We start from the raw sequence: 12704 nt of genomic DNA on the forward strand, positions 1-12704 counted from the left end.
TCAGCAAGCTCTCACTGGCAGGCAGAATGCAGGTTTTAATCGGCATGCACCTCGCAAAGCTGGAGGTTCTCCTCACTGTGTTTGGCTCTCACCTATAGCTTGGCTATTGTAAATCCAGTGTGACAGGCTTATGTAAGGAACTTTCCTACAAGGCTGTGGAAGTGCATGGTTTGGACTGTAAGCAGGATGGGAAAATAAGCACAAGGCTGGTAAAAGCGAAAGAGAAGCAAATAACAAAAATAACTGAACCATAACCCAGCACTGTCACTTTTTACTGATACATTTTCACAGAGTGTTAAAACCTTTCCACCCAGTCTTATCACTTGTCTTAGAAGAAAGCCAAGGATGTGCTCTCTTTTCTAAACTTGAAAGGAGAGTATACAATCTTGCCTCTGCTTGTAGTGTAGAAAATTGGCATACACTGCTTTTTATAACGGCTCCTCCTTGGGGTCCAGCTGGGGGCAGCCAACAGTGAATGGATAGTGGCACATAGAACGCAAAAACAGAAGAACCTGGGGCAAAACAGTCCATACCTATTACTGATAGCTCACCACGTCTTCTTTGGTTATAACATGCCCTGTGGAGTTACCTTTGACAGCTACTTTATAGTGTCTTTTAAAGCTTACTGCAAAGTGTACAGGACTGACTATCATTTCAGATATATGTAGTCCAAATAATCTATGTTGCTCTCGTCCTCTTATATTCACCCCTCCCTGACTTCATTCCAAAATCTTCCACTTCATCGTTCTTCATTCTCTTTCTCCTCATCCTCTGTTTAGTTAGGGGAATATTTGATTGGCAGGTGATATCCTCTCAGGATGGCTCACATTGAGAAAATGTCCTGTCTGCAAGTAGTGTTAATTCTTATGTACAGCTTCAGTGCTGGATGATTACAATAATATGTTACTGAAATCACATTACCTTTTTGTGTAACACAGTATACCACTCCCTAATTCCCTAATTCCATTATATTTATATTTACTTGTGTGACAAAGGTTTTTCTTATTTTTATGTTATTATTATTTATTATTGGAATAAAAGTGTGTTAGTGGTATTTTTATTGCACAAAATTGAGAGAAATTATGATGAAAAAGTGCAAAGTGCATCGAGGACAGAATCAACTATTCTCTGCTGCAAACGCAGTGTTGGCTCTTTGCAAGAATTTGCAGAGATCATGCTAACACAAAACTTATGGAAATCTCTTTAAAACAGAGTAAGTGCAAATCAAAAACAAAGCAACCAAAGGTTGATCTTCAGCAGTATGCAGTGATGAGCAGTGAGACTCGTAGATCTGTAACCTCTCTGTATCATTTTCTGCAGTGAAATTGATGTGAAATACTCCTTGGGCTGGTTTGCAGCTTTGTGGTCAGCTTTATGTTTTTACTTAAATACTAGAAGAAAGATCTTACATGTATCCTCATCCACAGGAAGAAATAACTATTTAGTATACACCGCAACATATGTAATCCTATGCACAATGTGGGATTTATTTCAAGACTCCTGTTGCCTCCAGTCTATTTATTGGTGAATGCCAAGAAAGACAGCAGACATAGAGTGACATTCAGCTGAAGTCATGGGGCCATATCTTTGGAGGATGAATTGATTCATGTTGTTTACAGAAAATTCTGACCCTAAATGTTCCAGATGAACTCGAGACTCATCAGATCAGAAATATTTTTGACAAAAAGTTGAGCATTCAGAGTTGTCTTCCTACCAGCTTGAAGCAGTCTGGTCATTCTCCTCTCTTCTGATCTATGGCATCGTCAAGACATTTTTTCCAAAGAAATGCCACTAACTGCATCTTTTTGCTTTTTCAGACCATTCTCCGCTTGATGGTTGTGCAAGAAAATCCCAGTTGGTCCGCAGTTTCTAAAATACCCAGACCACCTCATCTGACACTAACCATGCCCAACTATGCCACATTCAAATTCACTTAAAGCACCTTTTTTTCCCCCTCACTATGATGCTTTGTTTGAACTTCAATAGGTCATCTTGAACATGTCTACATGCTTAAATGTACTGAGTTGCTACTGTGTGATTAAATAGTTGTGTTAACAAGCAGGTGAAGAAGTGTACCTACAAAGAGTCCAGTGAGTGCCTGTACTGACTAGTTAAATGCTACTGGTAGTTATTCAATTGACAGAGCTATTAAAATCACAATAAAAACAGCTGATTTGTTATCATAGCTGAAATGACATGTAATAAATAAATAAACATTTGGTATTTGTTTCTTATAAAAAGGTATTTTGTAGTTTGTGTTATGGTCTTAGTGTCTGAAGCTGTTTTTCTTGTATTCCCAGTGTCTGCAAACAAAAAGATTACTTTGCAAATGCTTGCCAACCCAGGATGCCTTCTGTTGTATACTTTGAACTGGCAGAGCCCACACAATTTAGAGGTGAACTGAGCTGGAGTGGTGCTGAAATACAGTGTAGTAGTCTTGTAGTAGAACAGTAGCAGGGGCAAGAAGAGGCAGAATGAATGGGCTGATTCAAGAACTTCACACAGGTATTTCCCCACAGGCACTGAGCTTTACCTCGTTAGTAAAGCCCTCACCTGACTCTCTGCGCCCCACTTGCCTGACTCGCTGATGATATGAGGTATGCTGAAGTAGCCTGGAGACTATGCCACTGCTGGAGGACAGAAACACAATATGCTGCATTGATAAGTACAACATAGAATGAAAATGCATCCACGTATGTTTGCCTATTCACAGGGCAGTGTGATCTATTGTGTTCATATGTGTCTCTATGTTTAATTGAACCTTCCCACCTTTCAGACCTCTGCAAAGGAACCCAGCCCTCTGATTAGCAGTGATGAGTGGCTGGAGAGATAGTGAGACCAGACCCCTCTGTCACTAAGTGAAGGCTTTTATCTAACCCTTCAGGGGATTCTGCCACGTGATGTTGCCTCAGTGCTCCTGTCTTAACTCTCGTGCCCTCATCTCACCCTATTATCTCTATCACCTCCATCTTTGCCTTTTTATTGTTTAACTCTTTCTCTGCTGTGCACACACACACAAACACACTCTCATTATCCATCCACACAGATAGATGTGCAAATGTAGAGACACAGAGTTCCTCCACCTTTGGTTATTTAAATATCTACCTTTTTGTACAGTATCCAAAACCAGTTTTTCTTCTTTTCCTTTTCTTCTTCTCCATGTATAAAGATAAAATCAAACAGTAGGAACGCACAATAATGTTTGCATTATATATAGCATATATAAATAGCCAAACCAGGTATGAAGTCACAGCAGCATATGTGCTCAGGAAGCAGTCCATGGTGATGGGAGTGGCACACACTTTACTGCTTTTCAAGAACTATCAGGAATGACCACACTGCCCTCCAGTGGCTAATCTAAAAATTGCAACTTTAAATCAGAACAATACGAATTCCTGAGTCTGTGATGGGGTGGGGCAATTGATCTGGTTCTAAACTGGCTTAAATTTATTAACAATATTATTTTATGAGACCAATTGTCACTTTGTAAACTATAGATTCAGGGAAATGTTTTTATATATATATATATATACTGGGTTTTTCTTTAATTAGGCTCAGGCAATAGCGAGATCCTTGTATTTTTCAGCGCTGTTACTCATGTACAGATGGATAACAGTGCTGCACTATGCCATCAAATAAGTTTCCAAATGACTGACAGGTGCGTGCCATTTTATCGCATTAATTTGTTCTACCATAGTCAGCTCTGTTTCTCCGGTAATTCAATTTTGTTCAGAGCCTAATTTTCACTAGAAATAGTTATCACCCACCTTAATATTACAGTGAATAATAAATGCATCCTACTATTAAAGTAAGTTAAGTGATGCTTGTATGAGCCAATGTCTCTCCAGATATACCCTTTTGCCCAAATGTCTGCCTAAAAAATAGATGAAAAAAGGAGGTGGCAGCCTGTACGACAAACTCAGTGATATGAAGTCTAAAAACAAATGGGTGACAATAGTTACATTTTATATTGTAAATATTACAATAGATAATGCCATTTGTTGTTTTACTTGATCTAAGTGGAGCATTTAATACAATAGGTCATAAGCTGGTTTTGGTTGATGACACTTCTCTATGTACTGAGAGTGAATACCTTAAAATTCACTCTCAGTATAAAAATCACTCTGGGTGGAAAGAAAACATCCCACACTTGATGGTGACTTCCTAAATTCAGTCCACACTTGTATAGTTTTAAGCATTCCAGGATCCATGTGTGAGGTATTGAGCTATAGGCTGTCTTGTTGTCAATCCAGGTGGTGGGACTACCTTAGTCTACCAGTAGCTGGTGTGTTTCCCCAGTGGCATTTTTGACTGTTCATTTGTGGGATGGACTGAGCTTTGTACCTGTTCATCTTAGCCGCTATGATGCCTAACAGGACCTTCCATGTGGTGCCAAGGGAGATGATTGGTTGGATGGGACTTGTCCCTTCTGGGGATCGTTGTGGATCAGGACTACCCAGCCTTCAATTAGCCAAGAAGGCAAGCCGACAGAGGCAGTGTGATGCTACAGGCCATGTTCTCCTGGGAAAACATCCATGTGGATCTTCCTTGGACATATACCGGTTCATGGAATCGGTATTCTCTGATGGCTGACTTGGCCTCCAAATTGACTAGATCTCAGTCAATCCAATCGAGCATCTGTGGGAAACAAACAGTATTTGTTTTTCTGACTCTGTAATTATATTTTTTGATTATTGTTGTTCATAGTTTTGGTTTTCTTTAGTTCTTAGTGATTGTAGTCTTTCCTCCCTTAGTAGTTATCTTAGCCTGTGTTTAGTCTCTGTCTACTCTATGCTTTTACTGTATCCCATGTTTCATGTCTAGTCACCCTTGTCTCTATGTTCCCTATGTCTCCCCAGTCACTGTGCTAAGCTTGCATGTCTGGAGTCTGAGTTTCGATCTGTGTGTTTCCTGTTTTATTTTGATGGTCCTCGTCCTACATCAGTGTATCTAGTTTTGCTTTCCCTCGTCTCATTATTTCTGATTAGTCCCAGCTGTGTTTCCTCCTGGTCCCCATCCCCTCGTGATCCTACCTGTGTATCTTAGTCCTCAGTCTTTCCCCTGTCGTTTCGTACCCTCTCCGTGTTGTGTTTTGTCCCCTTAGTGTTCTAGATTCATTCTAGTTCATGTTTCTTAGTTTCTTGAGTCTAGTTTAATTCTAGTTTCCATGTTCAAGGTTTTGGTTTGTTTTTGTGAGTTTATTTTGTGGAAAGTTCTCACAGCAATAAAGGCTGTTGCTTTAAGTTAATCCTTCAGTCTCTGAGTCCTGTGTTTGAGTCCTACATTCTGCCTGCCACAGCACACAACATGACAGACACATGTCTATAAGTTTAACTCCATTTTAATGTGTTACATTATGTTAATTTTACATTTTTCATTAAAATTTGGAATCGCATTGTCTTACATGTCTTAGTTTAATTGAAGATCCTTAAAACTGCATACTATGCATTTAAATACTAAGCTAAATCCAAAAGGTTTCTTGATAGATTAGCATAAAGAATTACAGGTGGGCCACCTGCTTCATGTCAAGATTTTTTTAAAAATCCACTCTATTACGGCACCTCATAATTATTGAATGTTAAAACTCTTTAGGGGACTTTTAAAAAAAAAGGAAAAAAAAGGATATGTCCTGTCAGCTAAACAAATTGGCAGTAGCAGTAGCTTTGAAAGTGTTGCTTTCAGATTTCTTTTGCTGTTATAAGTGTACTACTGTACCTAGTATAAAAAAAGTAGATGTTTTTTTAATGCATTTGTTCTGAACAGACATTTTAGTATTGTTAATTAGCTACATCCTTATTCACATAGTCATCTGCTGAGCTTGTTTTTTACATCTCTCAAACATTAGGAGATAGGATAAATTTTAACCTCTGAGTGTAACACATGCTCACATGCTGCGAGCTCCCCTAATTTCTTAAAAGTCATTTTACAGAATGCAAATGCCAGAAATAGAAATCAGACAGAGTAAAATTGACTGACAAAAGTTATAGGAAAAAAAATCCTTATGCAATTTGGCATAGACACAGAATCACACTGAGTGTTGTTTATATATGTATTTTTTTAAATGTTTATTTACAGAAGAGAAGTCCTCACAGTTGCTGTGAGTTTCGACATTTTCACATATGGTAACACAGCGGAAATATTTCTACAAACCACAAGTAATACCTATTCTGTGACTGATTCCTTTGAAATAGCAATGCATCTATCACATGGCCAGCATCACCATGACTAACACTGAGTAATCCATCTCTTGTTTTACACACTAAGAAAATTGCACTTCTAGAAATGTAAAGATGACAGACCAGATTTGCTCGTGGCCAAAGATGAAATGCTAATCTATTAAGTGCTCCTACAATTTGCTTCTACATTAGCATATGCGATTAATGACATTTTGCTCGACACGCAATGATTACAAAGGTGTCTGAGTAGCTGCAGAGCATCGCTGGTGGCACATGACTATAGTCTGTGCATACATAATAAAAGAGGCAGAACTGGGTGGGTAAACACAAAACTAGAGATAATGTACCACAAAAAAAGTACAACATTGTGACATCACTGGACAAAGCAGCTCACCACAAAGCACCAGAACGTACAAAGAAAAGCTAGAGATAGAAATGCACTGAGTGATTTGTACAAAACAACGTATCATCTGTGCATAAGATTTTCCTTGATTTAATTCCCAAAAAGACAAAATGAGGCTTTGTTTGACAACACATGACACGTATCTGAATTGAATATGCAGGCATGATCCTTTTATGCAAAGATGGGAGACCTGAGTTGAGAAGAGACTTTTATTTCTATAGAAATCTGTCTGCACTGAGAGGTATAACCTGCCTCAGGAGGGGTTCTCTTTAGCCCTTCTCCCTAGGAAAAAAAATACTTTAGTTTACAGTTTAGCAGATTTAGTCATTTTTTTTCCTTTTTTATGATTTTTGCCTTTAAACTTTTAGAAAATCTTGGTAATTACTCATATTGCCAAATAATAAACAACATTTGAATGGTTTCCTTTAATCCCTCCTCTCATGTGTTGAACTCCTCAGTGCAGGACTAGACAATCCAAGTCACTATAATGAGTAAAAACTCACACTGAGGTAAAATGAATCACAAGTCCCATCCTCTGTGAAAACACTTGGCTAACAAAACAACAGTATTCTTACCTTTAATGTTCTACTTGTTTACAAAATGTGCAGTATCAAGAGACTGATCAGAATCAAATGAAGTTACCAACATGAGGTATAGTGTTTTAATTAACCCTTACAAAAAGAAGACGAAATCAACATAATTATCAAAGTAATTATCTTCTCTACAAAATGAGAGAATGAGTCAATTTTTCTTTAGAAATGTGATTGTTCTAGCCAACAAAAAGGTGTACAAAGAAACCAAGGTTTTATACATATACTCAAAAGAGTGGCTAATAGTGTTAACAGAGCTCCTATTAGGAGAGTATACATCATTTATGCTGCAGGCAGGGTTATGCTAATCGCCATTTCATATCCTCTGTCACCTCCACACACCATAATAATTCACTACTGCATCAAGACTTAATACATAAGTGAAACAACCAGATAGAAGTGAAATATCAGTTGGGGGGGGGGGGGGGGGGGGGGGGGGGCATTAAACTATGTCTACCTAAGATTTTGGCAACTGCAACGTCATGAAATTAAATTCCTTCATGGTGGATCTGATGGTGTCTTCACTTGATTAACTCCCAAGCACAAACTAACTAATTTTCAATTGTTTTAAATTGTCCATGACAAAAAATGGTGCATTGGTATAGAGAATATACCATCTCTATGGCTACACTTTATGTGCAGTGACAATAGAGTCTGAAAGAACAGCACCTACATTCAGTGCAGTGTTTTGAAAATGAAAATGATAGTTGTGAGCTTCATTAAATCTTTGCTCATAAGATTTTTTTTTGTCATTGTACGTTTTCACTGTGATTTTCTAACATTGCCTTGATTCAGTGATTTCCATCCAAACACAAAGCTTATCCAAACAGAAGTTGCACATTATGAGTGAATTAGTACTTCTTTTCTGAGCATGGCTCATCATGGCTGACTTGGACTGAGAGAGGTATGCTGAAGATATCAAACTGGAATGCTTTTGAGAATGTTTCTGCCAGTATTCAGGACATACATGCCTTTTAAGGATACCTACTTAGAGTAGGCGCTAAGTAGAGATCAGTAACAGTGAATTTCGCGTGTAAAATAAAATTTAAAAAAAGTTGGTGCTTTGCTTTAACTTTTATAAAAGGCAAATCTTAAAGCACGAGTCAGAAAGCTGTGGCTGCATTGTTCACTAAACCTTTAAATTGTATATCATAGCAGGTATGCTACTTTACTAGTAAAAGGAAACCTGCTTGGAAATCACTGTTTGGAAAATGGTCACATGTAAAACATGCTTACCAGTTTAGACTTGTGTGCACAATAGTGCAGCAGCAATTTTTTACCATGTGAGCATTTGGTTGATTTGCCTTCTATGGACCACTTAAGTGGGTTAGACAAACCTTAAACTGAGTGCCAGACCTTTTTAATGTGGCATTTTGAAGATGTGTAATAATAATTTCTGTAACTGGCAGTGAATCATCCAGATGCAACAAATATCACTTTCTTTCTTAATTAATTTCCAATCAATGTTTCACACAGGGTTTCCACACATTCATTTCTGTCTGTAAATGACTGCTATTGTATGTGAAAAATAAATAAATAAATGGCAGTCATACTTTGATGTTGGGTAGATAAAGGTCAAGGCAAAAAAATTTTTTGAGAAATTTTGGCAAGGAAAGCATTTTTAGCAGGAACACTGAACACACTGAGCTTTTTTCATTAATGTCAACAAACAACAATTTACATTTCTGCTGCTGAAGTATTTGAGCTCCTTTATCACTGCTAGAAAAACAACCTGAGAGAAGATGAGACATCATAAACAGGGCTTGACTCAATGCTAAGATTATATTTTGAGATAGATGACATTATTATTACTGCTCACAAGCTCTGCGGACCTGCTATTGTTTTAGAGTTGAATCTACAGAAAAAAAAAGAAAAAAAAAAAAAGAAAAGTCCCCCCAGAACAGTATTATCATTTTAAAAACTCTCTTTTTGAAGTGAAGCACCTGATAAAGCCTTTTGAAAATGTAAGTTGTAAAAGGTATGCAAAGACTTGAGCCATCTGTAGCTATGAATTACTTTGTCTGATGAGTAATGAGTGTCGCACGTCCTTGTCATCATGCACTAAGTATCCAGGCCAGAACTCTTATTATACATTAGTGACCTGAAGCAGGCAAGAAAAAAACCCAATTTGATAGCCTGCTTCAAGTATTTTCACAATTTTACCTTATATTTAGGGCAACTTAAATTCAAAAAAGTCATAATCCAACATTTTGTTTATCATTAGAACCCAATAAAAACCCTAACATTGGATTGAATGACCGGATTACAGAAACTGGTAGAACGTTCCTGTATTTGGTTCTACTTTGACTGGAAGTATAGTTCTGAAACCACATGCCACTGGGTGGATGAGTTTCAGATGCATCACATCAAAGCCATAGGGTTATGTATTTTTTTTTTCAGTAGAGCAATGTTGCAGGAAAGGGTAACTTTACACTGACAGACACAATCTATTTGAAATCTGAGAGGAAGCTGCAACGCACTAAAGAGACATAATTTCCAGTTTGAAATAACACATACAGTCACTGCAGGATGATTATTCCTTCAAATATTAAATGCTGTAAAATCAGACAAGTTAAGAATAAGATCTCAAAAGGTGCTAGTTACATAAAACTACTTAAATCACACTGGAAACCGTCCTGAAAATAAATGAGGTAGTGCTGTTGATAAGAAGAAGGGATGCACCAGTCTCTACCCTCCTTGAACCGATGCTGAATCACTGCTTGTAATATGAACGTTTTAATTTTGAAAATGACTGATTGAATATAAAAGGAACAATTTCAAAGATAAAAAAAACCCATTAAAAAATGGATCCCATATAGTGCTGAACAAATTTATTAGATGACCTGTCATAAAAACAAGAAAACAGAAATATTTTAGAAGTCTGTTAAATACACATTGAAAACTAAATATATAATTTTTGTATTTTTATACCCAAATGTCGACCAGCTCACTGAACATCTCTGAGAAATCAGAAATTTATAAAGCATATTATAACATCCAACCACTAAAACTATTTTTTTGTGTTCATGAAGGCTAGATAACTGTAATTTGGCTTTACTATTCTTCAGCTTGTTTTTTTTGTATAATAGTAAATTTGAAAATTCATTGCTAACAACAATATTTATAATTTAACATAAGAAATATGATTTCAATTAGAGATTGTACATACTGTCCGTTACAGAAAAAAAAGATTTGGGTAGGTATCAGTACTGTTAGTCAGGTTCAGCAATGGCATAAACCACACTTTTGGCTGACTAATAAATTTGTTAAGCACTGTATATTTTTTCCTTCCTTTCTAGCTGATCTTGTTGATGTCTGTCAAAATCAATGCAAAGAGTTGTGGACATTTCGAGTCAGGCAGAATCAAGTCAAATACACTATATACTTTGAATTGTGGCAAGTATTTCATATTAAAAATACATTTACAGAGGGGAAAAAAGTATCTTGACACAATGGCACAGTATCTTGACAATAGTAGGGACAATGGTGCATCCCCATTTAGGAGCTAAAGAAAGGAGAGTGGACTACAGATGTACAGTTGTAACACCTCCTCTAGTACTCCCATCAACACAAACCAATACCAAAATAAACATCTAAATACTATAATTCCATAAATGACATATAAAAACCAAAAGAAAACATGTTTTACTTTTCAATTGTCCCTGGATTACAAAATCACACCACAGGGATATATGGCATTTTGGAAAAGAATACTTCACGTTCCACATCTGTATACTTCATATGTTTCCAATTGACATTTTTTGTACTTGGACTCAATGTAATATTTAGAAATATACAGAGGTTATAAATGCACCTAGAATAATTAGGCACCTAAGACCCCCACATTCCAGTCATGAAATGTATCTAAATGTGTGTTTACACATGACTGTTTGAATTTTACATGCAATATCGAGGAATTAGCGAGGTTTTTAGCTTTCTGTGTGTTTGTATGTGTGTGTATGTGTGTGTGTGTGTGGCTGTGGACCCTGAGACAGCAGGTGGCTGGAGAGAGGCACAGGTGTTCTGCACTTGCAGAGTGTGAAGATACTCTTTAAGGCTTATTCCTAAGTGCCACACTAAAGTAGCATCCACACTACCAAACCCAGGGAGACCCTGTGCTTCCAATCCATTCATCAGTGATGATAACCTGTCCAAGCACTCACTCACGGAAAATTCCTGGCCTTTTCTCATTCCTGAGTGGAACAGAGCCATTTACGACACAGTGAGAAATACCTTCTCCAATTCATGTCCGTCTGCTTGGTTAAATCTTTTTCCTTCCTATGGATAGGAAAGACCCAGAGGAAACTGTGGTTGCAATGATAGAGAATGCATACCCATATACAGTACTCTACCACTAAAAATATACCGTATATGTTTACTCTATATACACAAGTATGAAACAATGGATTCAAAGTACCTATAAAACTTTGCAAGGAAGAGAAAGAAAGCTAATAATGAGGTGCATAAAAATAATCCTTGGGGTTTTTTTTCCTGGGTACATAAAAGAAAATCCATATGGGGTTGATGCCCTGCATGCAGAGGCTATGGGCACAGATAACTGTGTGCTGCTGAGGTAGAGTGGACAAGTCCGGTGCTGACAAAGGGGGAAGGGGACAGGCCAGGAGAGATGGCTTTCCCTGCTGCAGATGGACAGTGTCTAGAGTCCCCATTTTCCAGACGCTCTGACCTCAGCACAATCTTAGGAGAATGGAAACCATTGGTTAGACCCATTTCCTGATGTGGTGCTGTGTCTGCAGTCAGCTGGTGTCCTGTATCTTCAATTTCCCCATTGTAAGTAGCCACCAGCTTTACTGAGGGAAGATTTGAGGAGCTTTGGGATAGTGACAGTTTTTCTAGATGTTCCTCTTCTTCTTGCGAACTCGGCTGGCTCAAAGAGGAATACTTTTCCTCTGACAATGAGGGTCCCAAGGTGGTGTTAGAATCTGTGTTTTGATAGCCCTCCTCTTCTTTCTCCCTCCCTGTGTCCAAAAGCTCAGAATGAACAATGACTTCTGCCTCAACCTGGTTACTGCACATGGATGTACTCAAATTATCTTCTTCCTGCAATGAAACAGTGTCACTGTTACATGAGATTTTCTTTTTATTAGTTTATCACCCCGAACAAATGAATTCTCTGACAGTTCTTCATTTGTTCATTTACCCACAATGCCTGTGCTAATGTAGGATGTTACTTTTCTTAGCATACCCAGCTAACTAGCTTCATCAGCTAAAAACAAAGTACTTAACTAACTACATTTAATAAACAAATTATTAATGTTGGAATTAACTAGCGCTGAGATTAAATGCAAAAAATATGCTTTTTTCCCCTCTTTTTTTATAGCTCAAAGAGGTGAATATGCTGCCCTGGTGATGTGCAACTTGGGACATAGTCTTTGAAAACAATATTTTACTTTATAAAAACAACATTATCTACTGTTTAAAGCCATCCAATGCACATTAAAGTCCTCATTTAGAGACTGGATGCATTAAAAAGTCAATTGTCGCAGCTAAATTTAGCTTAATTAGCCTGATGTT

The 12704-nt window shown here is 37.5% G+C and overlaps 1 protein-coding gene across 1 annotated transcript in view; it reads right to left on the reverse strand.

The window, feature by feature from the left end:
- Window positions 1-7598: 7598 nt before the first annotated feature.
- The window catches only part of igdcc4 (immunoglobulin superfamily, DCC subclass, member 4), a 56910-nt gene continuing 51804 nt past the window's right edge, over window positions 7599-12704 (reverse strand). Inside the window, exon 20 of the mRNA XM_026172734.1 lies at window positions 7599-12230. Within this exon, the coding sequence (XP_026028519.1) occupies window positions 11712-12230 (519 nt within the window). The 3' untranslated portion in view covers window positions 7599-11711. The remainder of the gene's footprint in view (window positions 12231-12704) is intronic.

The sequence above is a fragment of the Astatotilapia calliptera genome, chromosome 1 (assembly GCF_900246225.1).
Source record: "Astatotilapia calliptera chromosome 1, fAstCal1.2, whole genome shotgun sequence".
Classification (NCBI taxonomy): domain Eukaryota; kingdom Metazoa; phylum Chordata; class Actinopteri; order Cichliformes; family Cichlidae; genus Astatotilapia; species Astatotilapia calliptera.